The sequence below is a fragment of the Aplidium turbinatum genome, chromosome 4, assembly GCF_918807975.1.
Source record: "Aplidium turbinatum chromosome 4, kaAplTurb1.1, whole genome shotgun sequence".
Classification (NCBI taxonomy): Eukaryota; Metazoa; Chordata; class Ascidiacea; order Aplousobranchia; family Polyclinidae; genus Aplidium; species Aplidium turbinatum.
This window is the reverse complement of record NC_137475.1, coordinates 5,321,219-5,339,153: the sequence shown is the minus strand read 5'-3', so window position 1 is coordinate 5,339,153 and position 17,935 is coordinate 5,321,219. Positions and strand designations below refer to the sequence as shown.

Here is a 17,935-nt window from a genome sequence, read left to right as displayed (position 1 = left end):
AACGATTGATTGACGCATTATAGTTCTATATTATTATGACGATCATAACAACTTGTGTTGTAAGCTTGACAATACTGTTAGTGATCAGAGATGAGCTTGTAGATTGCCACACCCACAATAAACAACATCTGAATCACAATGACTGTGGCCGACAAATCCACAGCGTAACTCGCACCGATATGACGTCATAATGTAAAGCGAGTCAATAAACAATTGTTGGCTGAAGCCAAGTTAAACACTTCTTAGACGATTTTATCACCACGAATTTAACAAAAATGATTTTGATACCATCATTTTGAGACAAAACAAAATCACGCAGCGCTATCAAAGGAGATATCTCCACAAAACATGGGTTGGTCTGATTTATAGGAATTACTGGCCCCAGGCTGGGCAGAAGAATTGTGCTCTGCAGCGTGCTGCAATAAGATTGACTAAATATCTCCCCAGGCTACTCTGAATGCTTTGAAAAACAATGGCTGACATTTCGCTGAGAACAACGTAACTTTGACGGTTGGTTCAAACAAAAATATTTTGCTTTGAGGCTCATCGTCGTCTTGTTTTTATTACATTTCGTAACCTACAAAGTTTCCTGTTTTTTTTTCAATTTTCAATGGTTTCCGCCAAACTATAAGGTGATTCTGCCCCTCAAAAAATAAGTTATAGACCAATAATTCTAAACTGCTCCAAATTGTTAATGTAGGCACATTGCACAAACAGGGTTTCAGACGTCATTAACGGCCAGCAAATCAGTTCTTTTTCTACATCACATGAACGATTGCACACGTTAAATAAATGCAAACAAAATCCAATTTTGCTGGCGGAGACGTTGATACCGCCAAGGTCGTCATTTTGAATTTCAAAATATCAAGTCTTAAAGCAACCGTGTCCTGCTTGAAAAGCAAGTTTGAAGCGTTTAATTATTTCAATTTAAGAATAGTCCAAAGGTATAATCATCAGCTTATCAAAAATGGTCATAATTGCAACGCTGAACACCGGAACGAGCTGTGGATATTCAACTAATTTATGTTATAACAACCAAAGCAAAGTGGGGTGCTGTCAGATAGTGGTTGTTTGGTGAGTGCATGATTGACAATGCAACAGACTTCAGTTCGACGCCCAGCAAGAACACGTGGCTGTCATTTCTAAAAACTGTTCTCTTGCCTTCCCGTCCACTTAAACTAAACCTGTACCACCAGAAAGAAAGGAGTGTTCATATATCAAACATCACGTGACACCTAGGAGAAGATGTATCAAAAACGTCATATTACGATGCATATATGACGACGTAGACTATTAGTTGTATTTGGCATCATATGGGGGAGAATCTAAAAATCGCGTCATGTACTTTAACGACCTTTAAGAGACTTGATAAGAAAAATGTGGAGAGACGTTTAGGACTTGTAATTTATTTGAATCAAAAAACATGAACGTGAAGACAGCATCGCGACCATAATTGAAAGTACATTATAAACATTAAAACAAACATGATTCTCGAACAAAGATCCGGTACACCATAATCACGTCGGGGTATCTAACAGAGAAAGTGATTTCACGTACAGGTTTTTTATTTAAGTGACAAAACTGTACTTTCTTTTGTAGTTCTTGCTTTTTTAATTATTTCACCACTTATAGAGTTTACTCAGCACCATACTGAAAGAAGATCCTTTTCGATGGGCACCTTGTTTAATAAACGTTTCTCAAAGCCAACTTTAGTAAAAAAAAATTGTACAAAAATCGTAAAAGTTTGATACAACGGAGTTAAAACGGATAAAGTGTGATATTAGTTTGATGTGAAGATTATCTGCGGTATTGAGGTGCACAGTAACATAGGTTGCTTTGTATATACAACATGTGGCTGTACGAAAACAGAAGTCCATTAACGACAAAGGCAAGGGTAAACTATAACACAAATGTAAAAACTGCCCTTCAGTTTCTACTTTCTTAAATCTTGCATCAAAGACGTCGTCAGAGGACCAACTTTATCTATGCTCGCGCCCTGCAACATACTTGCAGGTGTGACGTATGTGCATAAAATGTACAGTGTTTGAAACACACACAACCTGCACTTGCATAATGTACATTGCAGGTCTGAAGACAATGTCAAGAAAATCCAACAAGATTCGTTTGCTGTGAACCCAGTGTAGCCTGTGGCTTATGACACACTTCGATGACTGCCAGATGAAACAAGCATTAAACAGATTTCTGCACATTTTTTCAACCATCAATAATGCTCGATTGATGTAACTTAATTCGTTAATACAAACCCAAAACATGCAGCGAGAAACCACAGAGCCCACAGGTTTGCCTCTGGCCAATGGCAATGCTCTATCAAACCCGCAAATCAGTCTTTTTTACGTTGTTTCAACGTCTGCAGACGTTAAATCAATAAAAAAGAGAAAGTTGCTGGCACAGCTATTACAGTAAATCCATTTCAAAAAACGGCTGCGACCAGCAAATGACCTCATCAAAGCCAGTTTGGTATAAAGTGAACATTCAGAATGCTTGAAATACAGAGAGTTCATAAAGTCCTGTTACAATTTGAAAATGTTGAGAACTGCTTTTGTAACAGGACTTTATGACCACCCTCTATACAAGCAACCCCAAGATGGACTACAATGTCACATTTCTCAATAATTGTAGTCACGTAGATTTTTCAACGATGATTTGAAATTGAAATAAATTAGTCCTCATTTTCTGTTGCACATCACCCAAGTTTATGAACCATTTTTTGATTGTGCTGACGTCAGAATTTGGCACTTTCTTGTAGAAATTGTTGGGGTTCATCAGCATTGTCATTTCCAAAAAATTATATAGCCACCATTACGCAATTTATCTAAAAAGAAAAATTAAACGTCTTCATGGAACTAAAGTAATGTAAGTCGATATACAATATAAAAATTGTTTTTCAAATAAGCTTTTTGCGTATGTCGTGTACAAAGCCTTGGCGTCTTAATTTATAAAAACAAAAAAACCCTAGCTATCATAACAGCTGTCATGATGACTCAAAAAACAACTGGACGGAAATTTTAAAGCCAAGTATCTCAGTTCATACACATTTTAGTAGCAAAGGTTGGCTTTTCATAAATAAGACTCAACAGTAGACCAAGACCTACTTTTCACAAGTATCGAATACAATTTACAAATGATAATAAACGTCAACGAAGCATAAGACAAGCAAAGATGGAACGTGTGCTGGAAACGACTCAACCAAAGCAGCAGGGAAATAGCTTCAAGTCTGAAGAAGGTTGGACGAAGGGATGATGGTAAATAAACAAGCGATACCACACAGTAGAAAAAAAATTGAAGAATGAAATAAACAGGAAAAAGACGTTAAGAATTTCAATAGCTTCTTCAAAGGAATGCATCTTCTTCAGCCCACAAGTACGAAGCACAAATTCCAATAAATAAACTGCTTCAACAATGACGAGCAAGAGCGTTATCCTCCAAGAACATAAGAAAGCCTATTCCTAACTTCCTCCTGATGATTAATGACCGACACGAATCCATAAAGAAGAGGCCTTGAATAGGCGGATGAACATCAACGTGTAGGAGAAACTGAAACCAAAATTGAAGATTTACTTAATTGAAAAAATCTTTAAACTGATAAACAAAAACACTTCTGCAGCTTTATCCTGGCGCTGTTTCGTATACTTGTACAGGTTTTGAACTAATGACGCAGGTAAGGTCACCAAAACTCCCAGACTAAAGTTTTCTTTTGTTGAAGTGTCGCTTGTAATGCTTAAAAAGCTACTTCAGCCGCTGAATAACAAAACGTGAATATCTGTAATGATAAGCATTGCAGCGTTCTATAAAGGAGCAATGAAGTAATTGTTCAATAGTACTGCATTCACTACGCTTGCTTGTAAATATGTGGTTTCATCGTCACACCTTTCTGTCACAAAGACACCAGCCAAGACTCATCAGGATTTAGACCCAGTGATTGCATTGCCTCCAGTACGCCATCTAACGGAATAAACAAATTAAAAAAAACACGTGAAAAAAGATATTAAAAGAAATATCAGTTAAATTGAGTTAGATTTTTTGTTTCAAATGTTCAAAACGCCAAGAGAGTTATATGTAAATCAAAGTATTCGAGCTATTTCCCAGTTTTTACACTGGATTGCATGAAACATAAGTCAAGAACAAACAGACTTTGTCTTATTCGATAAAACAACTCAACGTGTTATTTCACTGACTTCGTTTTCAATGGTACATAACACAAAATTAACAACCTACATACCTTCATCTTTGGAAGTCTTTGTGCTTTTATCTTTGTCATGGTTCGTAGTTGTTATGTGTGGCTTTGTTATTGTTGGATCTTGAGTTTTCGCTGAAAACACTTTGATGTCAAAATTTTCCACTTTCTCCAAATGGACATCCTTTGGGATCGGGGGGTTTTGTTGGCCCCCCTGGTCAATGTTACAAACGTCAAAACCAATCGCTTGGGCAATTTTTTGTTTTCTAAGATCAACGTTTTGTGTCCGAAGGGATGGAAGAGGTGGTCGGACGTTGACATCCTTGCTACACGTGGATGCGGTCTCATCAGCGCTGTTATACAATTGCATTATAATGTCAAGCTCACTTGATGTGAGAGGAGCACTATGGGAGGCTATGGGAACCGGGGAATCAGTCATGCGAGCTTCATTCTGTGGATTAGTAGAAACAGACGAAGGGTTTAGCGCTGCAGTGGCTACAGTTGGGTTGTTCTCATTGAAAATGTTGCTGTCCATTGGCCCGTTCTGTCCATTGACGGAGCCCCGAATTGCCGCTGAATTAGCTGCTAACTTCCGATGGTGTCCTGATTGGTCTAGAAGGCTTTCGGTCTCAGTGGTATCATCACTAAAATCGTGACTGTGGCCAGCAGATGATCCAGGAGTGTGGTCGTATATGCTGTTAGCATAACTTGCTACTATGCTCGCTTGGCCAGCTCCAGGAGACAGAAGTTTATCGTTGAAAGTATCTGAATTAGTCTGTGTAGGGATGTCCAGCGGAAGTTTGTATTCTTTAGCGTGAGAAAAATAGACGTTTTCTTTATGTGGCTTCACTTTCACAGGGACAGACGTATCTTCTAGAACAGAGTCACTTACTTCAATGGTATATTCCGCATCTTCAGTTGATGAAGAGGAGCTGCTGGCATTAGAACTAACAGTGTCTTCCGAAATAGTGCTTACATCAGCGCTGCTGTTAGAATCATCAGAAGACCTAACGCTTTTAATCTCGAATTTGTCCTGTGGCCTCTGTAGCATAGACTCTGTGATGCTTACAGCAAACGTACCACTCTCAGCCAGATCGTCGGTGGACGAAAAAAGCTTCGAGGCAATGATTGAATGTGTTATATTTCCACGAGCAGTTTGTGTTGGTGTCACAGTAGTTAAACTGCTCGTACTTTCACCAAATGATGGAGAATCGGCCGTCAAATGTTGATTGCTAGTCACAGCTTTGCCTTGTTTATCTTTTGTATCTACAGCATATGCCGAGCTGAGGCCCAAAATTCGTGCCGCTCTTTCTTGCAAAGTTTCCTTTCTCGTGGGAGGTGATGTGTCAGTCATCAAGCTCTCCCGAGATCGTCTCATGGCGTGCTTTAAAACTTCTTCGCTCTTTGCTTTATAAAGAAAGGAGTCGATTTCTGGAGAGGAGCTATAGTGAAAAGGATTGCTTTCGTCTCTATGAGAAGAGGCCTGGACATAGATGCTGTGAGGGTCACTAACAGCCGCGGCCCGAGAGTACCCACTGCGTAGGTCTTCTTGAGATACAAAACCTACTGTAGCTCTTCGGTCCAGCGATCCAGGATAGCTGGAAACTCTTTCAGATTGGGAAGAGGAGCGGCGATGGTTTCTCAGTCGTCTTTTCATGGTAAATGAATCGTGGCTATCAATTCGAACAAGTTTCCTAGCAACACTTTGATCATCGTCGCGCATCAATGGTTCGCTGTCCGAACTATCACTAGAGTGACTGGAAGTTTCTTCAATCGCTTTCTGATGTTTCAGGCCAAAGCGTTGCTTGTTGGTGGCTTGATCATCCATGGCGTGTTTGGCAAACTGATTTGCATTTGTATTGTTATTTGTGATATGAGCAGCAGCAAATTTTTCAGGTGTTTTCTGGGCAATAGAAGAATCGAGTTGAGATTGTTGAGGAAGAGACACTGATATCGACGATTGTGATAATGATAATCTTTCGTTTGAAAAATCTTGTTCCGATGACGAGATCACTCGCATCACTGGGTCCGGTTTGCTGTTGGAAGGAGGAAGATCTGTAGATTCCCTTTTAACTCCGAAAGAGAAATCCTTTGTGCTTTTAGATATAGGAGGAGACCCAGTCAGTCTGAACCAGGTTCCCGACTCCCGTTTTGAAGGATCCGCTTTTGAAGAAATGACTTGAACCTGAAGACAACACAACACCTTCATTGCCTGATCAAGAATCGAATGTTCTATAAAGCAAATCACTTTTTTATATTGATTCAAGCTCTGCAGACTTTTCATCAATATGAAAAAGGACTGACTTGCTTGATAAAATCACAAATCGAAATCAATTTGAAAAAAATAAACTTAAGTTGCTTGAAATTTTCAATCTGATATTTGTTGGTAATATTTCTCGCAGAGTGCTACGCTGCTGCGAGAACCTTTGGACACTTACTACGTCTCATTTGCAAAAAAAACTGTCAATTATTGTTAACAGTCACTCAAGGTTGAAGTTCAAGCTGACGTTTGTGATGGTGATGGTGTAAACTATGAGTGGAAAGATATGTTGTAGTGGGTTGCTCAAAGCGTTTCGTTGTTATGATTATCGATGAAATTTCAGATGACAATTCCTCTTGAAGCAAGGGGGCAACTGACCAGGGGACTACCAAACATTCTGACAAGATAAACGGTAATACTGGGGCCACAGGTAATGTTTGGGCCCACAGTGAGTCAAAATTATGGCCGATAAATGACCTTCAAATATCTTTGCTCCTAGGCATAAGCACATAGTTTTGTTAGTTTACTGCTTGTAACCGTGCGAAATACGTGAAAAAAACTAACTTTAATCAATCCATGTTTGCTCAGACAACGTAACCATAGCTATGTTTAGTGCTAAACGTAAAAAAAAAACATGACAAAACATCTACACAGAGGTGCTAACGACTAGACACAAAGTACTCTAGGAGAGAACTTTGGTAAACACTGTCTCGTCTTTTCAAGTACGTCCTCGAAAGCGAAAGTTCGCTCAACGAATACAGTTACGTTCTAAGTAAGTTTTACATCGTTAAACATAGAATTGAACTGGCCTACTCAGACAATTATAGAGCTAATCACACTATAGGTTGGGACTACATCGGGCTACGATTTGAACCAGGGTGTTCTCAACTGAGATCCAGGTTTCACGAATAAAACATGGATTATAATGTGTAAGATTGTTCACTGATATCAATGCAACTGGTTGTGATCTAAAAGCTTCAATCTAAATGAGCCTTTAAACGTAAAGTCGTGGCCGTTCTAAAGTTCAAACTTCTTTTTATTCCTGTAGCATAGATCCGTGATGTCAGTAATGGATGTTAAGAAAAGCTAACTTAAGCTAATGCACCTATTCCTTAACAAAACTCCCAAGCCCATCGTTTCCACCGTTTTTTTTGTCTAACACAGTGCTCTTCAACAGGGGTTCCGTGAGTTTTAAGGGTTCCTCAAGGGTTCCTCGTTTTATTTAGGGAAATTGATTTCCGGCTTCAGCATTTTGATGCGTCATTCCGATTTTTTACATCACTGCACCGCATTCACACTTCAAGTAGGCCAGTTTGTTAAACGAGGGGTTGACTGAAGTCACCAACCGAATAAAACATTGCTATAATTGTTGCGTCACTGGTTGTTCATTGTTATTCTATTAACAATAACGTTAGATGTAGCCGGTGTACAGATCACAGAAGTACAAGCAGACTGAGTAGAGACTTGAGCTGCTGTTGATCCTTTGTGAGAATAAAGTAAAAACAGTTTTTAACCAAATTTTTATTGTTTAGTCAAGCCAGATGAAACAAAATATCGGCTAAATTACAAAGACACTTACAAACAAATCATTCTGCGTACGCGACAAAAACTATCTCATTTTTTAAACATATGAAAAGAAGCGTGCACAAGCAAAAAGAGTCATTCTTAGGAGCAGTGAAAACCAATCCAGATATCTTGTTGACTTCATATCGACTGTCACATCATATTCTTAAAACAAAGAAACCATTTACTTTAGCCGAGGAAGTTATTAAACCAGCGTTGCAAATAGTAGCAGAGAAGCTCCTTGACAAGGAAACTGAACGCAAGTTACAAAGCATACCTCTGTCTGATACCACTGTAAGCAGAAGGGAATTTCATATGGCTGAAGATTTGTTGGAACAACTTTTATATAAAATCAAAAATGTTCCATGTTATGGGCTGCAACTGGATGAATCAACTGATATTGGGAGTAGAGCACAACTGCTTGTGTATATAAGAATTCCTGATATTGATTCATACAGCATTGTTGACGAATATTTGTGTTGCCTAGACTTGGATGTGAGCACAACTGCTGAACAAGTATTTAGTAAGCTCAACGAATTCTTGAAAGAAAAAGAAATACCATGGGAAAAGTGTTGTTCTCTAACTACAGACGGGGCAGCTGTGATGACTGGACGCTTTTCAGGAGTTGGTGTTCGTGTCATGGCAGTTGCTACTAACTGTGTATTAAAACATTGTATTATTCATCGTGAAGCTCTGGCTGTAAAACCGCTTAGTTCTGACAAGCAGAGAAAAACGGAACTAGAAATGGTTTTGGATATAATTGTGAAAACAGTGAATTACATAAAATGTGGTAGTAAAGGTAAATCTGCAAGAGTTTTTCAAAAAGTATGTGAAGAAATGGAGTCAGATAATGTCACTCTTTTGCTGCATACAGAGGTGCGTTGGCTATCTCGTGGCAAAGTTTTGGCTCGGGTGTTCAAATTAAGACAGGAAATATCAGTTTTTCTTGCAGAAAAAAATCATGAATATGCTACCAATTTTCTTGATCATGAATGGGTTTGCAAACTGGCATATCTGGCTTCAATATTCGATATGTTGACCACACTCAACACCAGCCTTCAAGGGAAAAGATCAGATATATTTTCCCAAGTTGGCCAAATTGATGGCTTTAAAAGAAAAATTGACTGCTGGGCCAATAAAGTTTCAAAAAATGATTATTCTCCTTTTCGGTTTTTGAATGAATTTCTAAGTTAGGACTCCGAAGTTGAAGATACAGCTGAAATAAAGGAATTAGTGTTGGAGCATTTGAAGCTATTGAGGAAAAATTTCAACCGCTACTTTCCTGAAAAAGAATCTGAGATTTTCCGTTTGCGAAAGTGGGTGGTTAATCCTTTCGTTTTCCCTTGCCAACAACATGAAGAACTCCTGGATATCTGCAATGATATTCATTTGGAGGAAATCTTTGAAAAAAAACGGAAAGGAATATTTTTGGATTTTTCTGTACAAAGAAGGGACAGAAATTTCAAAGGAAGCATTGAAACTATTGTGTCAATTTCCAAATACCTATTTGTGTGAAACAGCATTTTCTGCTTTAACAACAAGTAAGAACAAAAACAGAAGTTGCTTGAAGGGTGTCGATATGTGTATGAGAATTGCATTAAGCAACGTTGAACCACGATTTAAGAAGATTATAAAAGATAAGCAACAACAACAGAGTCATTAAGTGTCTGACTTTATAACTTTTGTAATAACTGTCTATGTTTTGAAATGTCTAATTATTTTTTGAAGTGTAGGCTAACAGTGTAATAACGAAATATTTAATTTTCTGACCAAGCAATTCGTAATTTGTAAATTTTTTTTAGTGGGGTTCCGTGACAAACGCGAAAGTACATGAGGGGTTCCGTGTTGACAAAAAGGTTGAAGAGCACTGGTCTAACATGATTTTTTTAATTTCTTTAAGTTATAAAGAATAGCATGAAGTTAAAAAATAGTAACTAATGCATTTACACTTCACAGCTATCGAGAATAACCATTTGAACAACCTACCTCGGCTTGATTATAAGCGACAGATGAAGTTTTAACAATTGTTCGCTTGGTGTCATCGTTACTTGTTTCTTCTTTATCTTTCGGAGAAGGTGTGAGTCTCGGCTTTGCTTTCGTGAGGCAAAACACTTTTCCTCCGTTAGTCACAAAGGAAGTCGCGACAATTGATTCCCGTTCAGACAACGTCATGATTGGAGGCTTGCGGCTGCCTGAGAATATTATGAATAACAACACTTTGCTGACGATGACCATTCGTTGCCTAGATAGGGTTTGTATTTGGTTCGAGATGAACAAATAAGACCCACCAGGTCCGCCAATTTATATGTTTGAAAAAACAGTTGAAAATTTAAAAAAAGCTCGCAGTGCGTGGACTTTATCGTTTGCCAACGCCTGGATCGATACTGTGGGAAAACAATGGTTTACTGTATCCCCAGCTGCTACAGTTCGACAATGTTTCTATTAAAATATGTTGAGCAACACTGTACAAAATAAATGTTATGCAAAACACAAAGTCAACGGAATTTTAACATAAATTTTGCTTTTTTTATGTACCGGTGGCCTGCCCTAAAGTTCTAGATTAAAATATGTTTAGTTTTCGAAATCAAAACAATTTCAAAAGTAGCAACAATCCGCAATGATTCAATGAATGTTTATCACAAACCTGATGCTTTCTGGTCTGCTGATATCGTTGTCGGTTGATCGTCTTTGTGCTTGTCCAATTTGTCGTCAATGAAAACCGCGCGTTTCGAGGCGGGTTGAAAGACCTTCACGCTTGATGCGTCATGCCTGGCAGACGACGCTGATGACGTGATCACGTTCACGATTTCTCTCACGTCGCTGCCATCAAGTGCGACGTCATTGCACGAAGAGTCGCTCAAAGACGAGCTGGAATCGTCGTAGGAGTCGGTGACGTCAGGGGAATTCCCTTCTTTGAGAACAAAATCGGCATGTCTGACGTTGTCCACGGTTATCTCTTGGTTGGCTTTATAGGTGAGACCTAGGGAGTCCCTCGTCTGGGCAATGTCGCTGTAAAATCCAACTGTGTTCTCCTGCGCAGAGCGAGGACTACTGACGGACTCCCTCGTCGACAAACCTTCTTCAGGAGGAGCGGAGCTTACCACTCGGTGTTTATCCTTTAAAAAAAGGCCTAATCACTTTTCAGGATTTTCTAAAGTGGGCCTTCGGTCTATCATAAATGGGAGTCTACAATATTGGTCGACTATTTTACACAATTTTGGTGAAATGTACGTTATAGTTCAGTTTGTTTGTTTTTTCTGACCATCACATCAAACGCAATACAAGCGACAAAATGCGGACGTTGAGACGTGCTTGAAAACCGAAATAGCTACAACTTCAAAGGAGTATGCAAGAAATCTGCTTTAAAACATGTAAAAAATTTAGAAAGAAAAGATAGATACCTTGGTTTTCCTACGCCCACGAACTTTTCCTTGCAATACGATGTCTTTGTCCATCAGGTCGATGTGGTTGTCAGAGCGACTGAGATTCGCTAAATTGCTTCTTCAAACAAGGAAAAATTAGACAAGTGAGTTATGTTGTAATGACAATACTGTAACTTTAGAGTAAATTTTAAGAGTATCTTTAGTTTAAAGTTTATGACAACAAAAGAAAAAAAACACCATAATATTTTAAAGACATCAATACTTGACTGATAGCAATATTCAACATCAATTTATTTACATTAATTCTATTTGAATAAGCAAGCTACTAGGCCATGATTGAGGAAAAAGCTTTCATAAAAACCTAAATTCAGTAGTCTAATGGATTCAACAAAGTTATGCTGCGAAAAATTTGTAACCAATATTTACTATAGTTGCAAAGATTTCTGCTACGATATGAAGATGTATGGTAATGTGATATTCTATATACTATATATATTATAGAGTATAATGTTCTATAATATATAATATAGATTCTATTTGAATAAGGATCTTCTGATGATCTCCCTTTTATAGTGAAACAAGCTGTAGAGGTTTTAGAGAGTAATAACTATATAAAATGTAATTTGTTCTGCTTGGCTTTTTTTCTTGGTATTGAGCACTTTTTGAAGTATTAATAGTATTTATTGTTTGTTCTATTATACATGATCTTGATGACCAACCAAGCTACTGTAGATAGGTTTCTCTCTTATATCATAAACAAACATGCAAAACCAAGTTCTATCCCAGAACAGGATCAGTTTATTAAAATGCATTTATTTTGTTGGAGTGCAACCAAAGAACTGGTTTTTCTATTCCCAAAGCAGCTCTTCGTAAATACTGAAGGGATTGCGTGTGGAAGTTCACAGCTGCAAACAATATGCTCATTGAACGTAAAAAGCGTCGCGTTTCATCAGCTTATTTTTGTTTATAACATAGAAATTACAAAAATTGTGTTTAGCAATAAAATATTCATAAAGGAAAGGTTTTTCAATAGGATAAAATTACAAAACTGCCCTCATGGAAAAAAATCTTCACAAACTAATTTGTTTTCATTTTCAGTAATAAAGTTCAGTTGACCGTTATCAAAGCGTTTTCAACATTGTTTATGAATATTATTTTTTGCATAATTTATTTAATTGTTTATAAAGCTAGTAGATCTCTGCACTAGCTTTTTGTGCTTTACCTTATGAAAGGTTTTACAGCCAATGTTTAGAAAACGAAAATATGTAAGTGCTGTGTAATTTACAACGCAAAATACATGATTCCTATATTCAATTCATGTTGCATCTTCAAAAATACCTAGCTAATTCAAAACAAGCATTATACGAAAATACATTTTAAATTCAACACATTATTGATTCTATTTGAATAAGGGCTGTTTGGGTAAAACAGATTGAGTAGTTTACACTGGTGTTGGACGCAATGGTGCAGACATGCTGCGCTGGGGCTTGGCAGAGAGTGCTGCTTGTGAGTGTGGTGAAATGCAGACAGCGGCCCACATTATCAAGGATTGCCGGCTATACAGACCACCTCATGGTATGGAAGGCCTAATTTCCATCGATGACGACACCAGGCAGTGGCTAACCAACGGATGCCCTGACATATAGCGACAACACGAGAGAAGAAGAAGTAGTTTACAAAATTTTTAGTCTTTTAATCAATAAATTCATGAACAGACCTCACCTATCATTCAACACGTCATCACTGGAGGGATTAGGTTGACCATAGCTGGTATAAAACTGCGGAGCCACGAAATACTGATAAGGGTAGGCAACCGGTAAAAACGGAGGCACACCGAAATGGACGGGTGATGAAGGGCTAAAAGAAACAAAAAAACGCAACCTATTAAACCTTTAAGGACAACGTTATGTAAAAGAAAAGCAAATAAGTGGTGTTAGATTGCAAAATGAAAGATTTTTGTGTAGTAAATCAAAGATTTCACGTCAAAAACTAGGACCCTCTAAAAATGACTTCTAAAGTAGTTGGTCATATGACCAATGCTCGTATCAAGCGGAATATATCGCAGAACGATGCTTTTACAAAACGCTATTTTCACATGCAACCGACTTTATTGTACATTTTGCATGAGGATTATAAGTTTTGGTTTGCAGCGTTTCTTGGCTTGTGCTGGAAGTTCAATGACGTTGTACATAGTGATGTTCTGGGAATTAAGTATTAGAAAAACGGCAGCCTGTTTGTCAAATCATAAAGAATCTTAACTCGAGAGAAGAATATTGTAACCTAAATACTGAAATCTTCAACAATACATCACCTGAAAGTATGCTGTGGGCTTGTCACTGGACTTGCATTGTCAGGAAAAAAAGCTAAATAAGAAATAAAATTATAACAGAGTAATTTTAATCGACTGTTGTTTAAGACGGTCTTTATCCTTGGATTAGAAAAGCTTAATCCTGGAAGTTTCGTAATTGCATGCTGTAGAGACCTTGAATCAGTGACGTAGGTCGGCTCACCGACGTTGACGATGTAAAGTTTTCGGTGGCTGCTGAACTGTTATGGCGGTGTGGCCTCTTTTAACCCGGTGTTGCCCTGTTATCGAGGATTGCCGTACCTGTCTCAATATTAGGTAAATGTGGTCCCATACTTGATTCAAGTGTTGGGTATGAGAAGATAAGGTTAATGTACGACAATATTCTTCACATCTATTCATCACGTAATGTGAAAGCAATTGCGGCACATTTAGGTCGTTGACAATTTTTGTCTACCCACATTGCACCACTGGGTGGTAAGCCATCATTGAAACAGGTTGCTCAATTGCCCATTTCGAGAATTGAACCATCCCCGTTTGATTTTGCAAATTTTTCACCTTTATCACTCTACGAACATTTGCTAAACCGTCAATTAACTTGTTTTGTGGAAAACACGATTTGCTGTGACGTGCATATTGCATAAAGGCTGCCTTGTTAACCAACAATTACCCGAACAATGATTGGAATAGCCCAGTAGATATAAGCTAAACATAAAATCTACCACACTTTTAAAAAATGTTTCGACAAAATTCAAGTTTTAACAAATGCGTTCGGCAGTCAAGTGTGGAAAGCAAGAATAACGATAGACGCCGTGGTCCACCATCAACCAGCCCTGGTCTCACAAAACTCTACGCTTGTTCCAGTCATTACTCAGCCCAGTGTTGGTACTTAGAAGAGACTCTTTCTTTCTTTCAATTATTCAAATTCTAGATATTTACTTAAAAAAATTGTGATGAAACAGAAAAAGCTTACTTCCATCAGGAAACACTGCCCCAACTGGTGATCCCATTCCATCTACAACTGGGCGTGGCTTTCCATTTTCGTCCAATGGGCTTTGAGTATACGGGCGAGGCAAAGAAGCATACGGATACCTGCATCAAAACATTTCAACAACAATCAAGATCAACTAAACAATGAAATGTAAAATAAATTAACCACAACGACACAATTTCGTCAAATATTTTTTTCATAATTTCTTCCCCCGTGAACTTCGAAACGTGCAGTCATTCGTCTTTTAAACGCTAAGCACAAGCGTACACCAGTTCTTTTTATTTATATTTTAATTGGCAATACTATAGTACATTAAAACAAAGGCGGTTTCAGGATCTAAATGAAATGTATTCATATAGAAATTTTAATACGTTCGACTGAAAAGTCTTTTTTACATCAAAATCAATATGTGAGTCAATAAAGACGTATGGTTGAACCTACTCTACAAAGATTGGATAGATTTTGTTATGTGATAACACTGTGATTTTGAAAGGTTCGTTTTGCTGCCACATTAAAAGCAGCAGTGAAACTTATAGCAAAATATTAGTGGGACAAAAATTATGCTGAAACTGGGATGGAACGCGCTAGCTCCCAGGCTTGTTGTATGGAAATTATTTCAGGCGAAAGTTTCGTCATGTGCAACGTTAATATCATGTTAAATAACTTACTTTTATGGCAATGAATCTAAAGTGTTGTAAACGATGCCATAGTGGGAGATATGCACCTGGCTGTTATTTTGAAAATCGTGCGTTCTCACATTTCATTACCACAATACCTTTGCAGGTATTAGCATGCAAAATAAGTGAAAAGTTACAATATGTTTAAGTGCATATAGTTACCCGTATGATGATTGCCAAGATGGTGTCTCCTGCTGCCAATAATAAGCTGCTGAATTAAGCCAAGCACCAACTTTCGAATTGTTGGCATTGGTCAGGTCTGGGGCACTTCTGTGACTCTTCTTGTGCTTTTCCAAATCGCTTTTTTTCTGAATTTATCAAAAGATATTGAAAAGTTGTTTTCCAGATTTTATAGGCTACAAATGTACATTGCATTAACATTGAAACTGCGTAACATTGTTAACTTTTGCCACTAACAGCTATGAGAAACAACCGATGTAACTACGATTGTGCAGTTTGTGCACACACTAATGTTCGTGCTGGTAAATGTGGAAACTTGTGTTACCTTTCTGTTACGAACGTTTTTTGCTTTTACTGCTGGATTTTTGTTGTCAACGTTTTCTTTTGCGGACGAAGAAAGTGTTTCCGACTTCTGTTTTCGCTTTTCTAACCAGGAAATCAAACAGTTCAATTGAGTGTCAAAGATTACAAAGTAGAAGCGCTGACACAACGCGACAGGTTTCTGTCAACCGCACACAGAACTAAAAATGGCACATAAATTTTTGATGGCAAGTGTAGCCTAACATTGGGATGGTTACACGGTTGAGAAGACAGTTTGGGCTTGGTACCAATGGTAGGCCCAGCTCCTCAAACAAGACACACCTAAAAGTCAATATGATTAAAAAAATGCGGTGTTTTCTTTCTTCTCGGTTACAAAAACATCACTACAAAGATAGGATAGGTAGCATATGCGTTTGACAAGCAACATTTGCAAAACATTGTTCTTATATGTTGGATTGTTGGTGCTGTGTAATCGTCTCTAAACCAAACAAAACAAAGTTAAAAGCCATTACAGTAACTAAGAAACTTACTTTGGTCTCTGCTGTTGTGATCTCTATGCTTGGAATGTCTATTTCTTCCTTTTGTGTCTTTCTCAGATTTAGAAGTCTGGTTTTTCTCTTTTGCCTTTTGGTCTCTGTGCTTGCGGGGGCTTTTACGGCGTGAGGGTGAGTCTGAATTACGTGACGAAGTCTTTTTCTTGTCCTTAGATTTACGATCACGCGATAAAATGTCGTCGGCACTGTGATGTCTGTGTTTGTGTTCTGGTTTCGGTTTATTGTGATTTCTGGGTCTTTCGGCACTTCTTCCTCGGTTGTCGTCATTGCAATCAAGCTTTTTCTTGTCAATAAAGCCAGGTACGCTGTGAGCCCCATTAACTGCAGACCTGGGTTGAAGGGGTTTGTTTTCAACATATGGCGCGGGAGCTCGATTGAATCCAGTTGCCCCATTCGGCCTAATTGCTACCCCATTATTTGCTTTGTACGTGGACATGTGTTTGCTTTCTTCAGCGCCCATTGTTAACTGGATATCAACAAAAGTTTACAGAAACATCCGCATTCATTACATTTCCAACATACGTTTTTTACTGTCATCGGATTATCATTGTAGCTGGTATTTACATCTACAAAAAACGTTATAGTTTATATGATACGTAAATAAAACGTCAAATCAGAACGTAATTTTTCTTGTAAACGTCCGAGAGGCTGTCTGTGGTATAAGTAGTGGTCCCAAGATCAAGTTACTTTTATTAAAATAACAAGATTAGCCTCCGTCTTCAAATAAGTAAGCACAAGCTTTCCACAAAAATACCTGCTAGCGAGGCTGATTATTTTGATATTATATCAATCGTAGCCTACACTAAATTGATGTATTGATCGTTATTCTTACTATCTGAAAAAGATCGATAAAAGGCAAAAACCTTCACGAAATCTTGTGGCAACATCAACAAAAGAAGGTCTCCCAAAAGAGTTTTAATGACGCAAAACAAGACCAGTTTTCATCGATTTTTCGTCGCCAAACCTCGACGTTATGTCAAAAGAACCACCTTTGTTTGCTGAGAATTAACGTGAAAATAAAAACAAGCATTGCAAATATAGCTTCAAACAGGGCTGTGAGTTTTTTCTGTACGTAATGGAGTAGTTTTGGATCTGACCTAAGTACCTTAGTACTGAAGTCACAAAATATATTTTTTAAGCAAGAATAGGTTAATGTTTTGCTAACCGACACTACAGCATACGGATGAAGTATTCAACAAATATGCTCGGTGGCAGCAGGCAGCAAAAGTGGCCTTTATTGCATCGTTTCAAGATCGTTTGATGTTGCTGATTGTCAAAGTAAATACGGTACCTATGAGAACCTTCTGAGAATCCCAAAAAGGCTAAAACAGGCTGGCAAAGTGATTTCGCTCACTTGAATTTGCCCTGGTTAGTATTTCACTTAGCATTGAGCGCTCTGTTTGTGTTATTAATAACATTCATCGTACGGTACATCACTTGATGTTTATGTAATCCACTCATTCACAAACCACATTGAAGCAGCATCACTAGAAAAGTTACACAAAA

At 38.0% G+C, this 17,935-nt stretch overlaps 1 protein-coding gene across 2 annotated transcripts; it reads right to left on the bottom strand.

Moving 5' to 3' along the window:
* Positions 1-1,395: 1,395 nt before the first annotated feature.
* LOC145768627 (uncharacterized) lies at positions 1,396-16,988 on the bottom strand. Of its 2 annotated transcripts, none has more exons than XM_082580172.1 (12): positions 16,406-16,988; positions 15,880-15,980; positions 15,537-15,682; positions 14,680-14,798; positions 13,713-13,764; positions 13,124-13,258; positions 11,420-11,519; positions 10,663-11,134; positions 10,005-10,210; positions 4,241-6,380; positions 3,889-3,963; positions 1,396-3,555 (listed from the first exon to the last, which is right to left on the bottom strand). In XM_082580172.1, exons 1-11 carry the CDS (start codon positions 16,887-16,889, stop codon positions 3,896-3,898), a joined length of 4,023 nt encoding a protein of 1,340 aa, XP_082436298.1. In that variant the 5' UTR covers positions 16,890-16,988; the 3' UTR covers positions 1,396-3,555; positions 3,889-3,895. The 2 variants fall into 2 exon arrangements, with proteins under 2 accessions (XP_082436298.1, XP_082436299.1); XM_082580173.1 differs by having other exon boundaries at positions 11,420-11,516.
* Between the last annotated feature and the right edge of the window lie 947 nt (positions 16,989-17,935).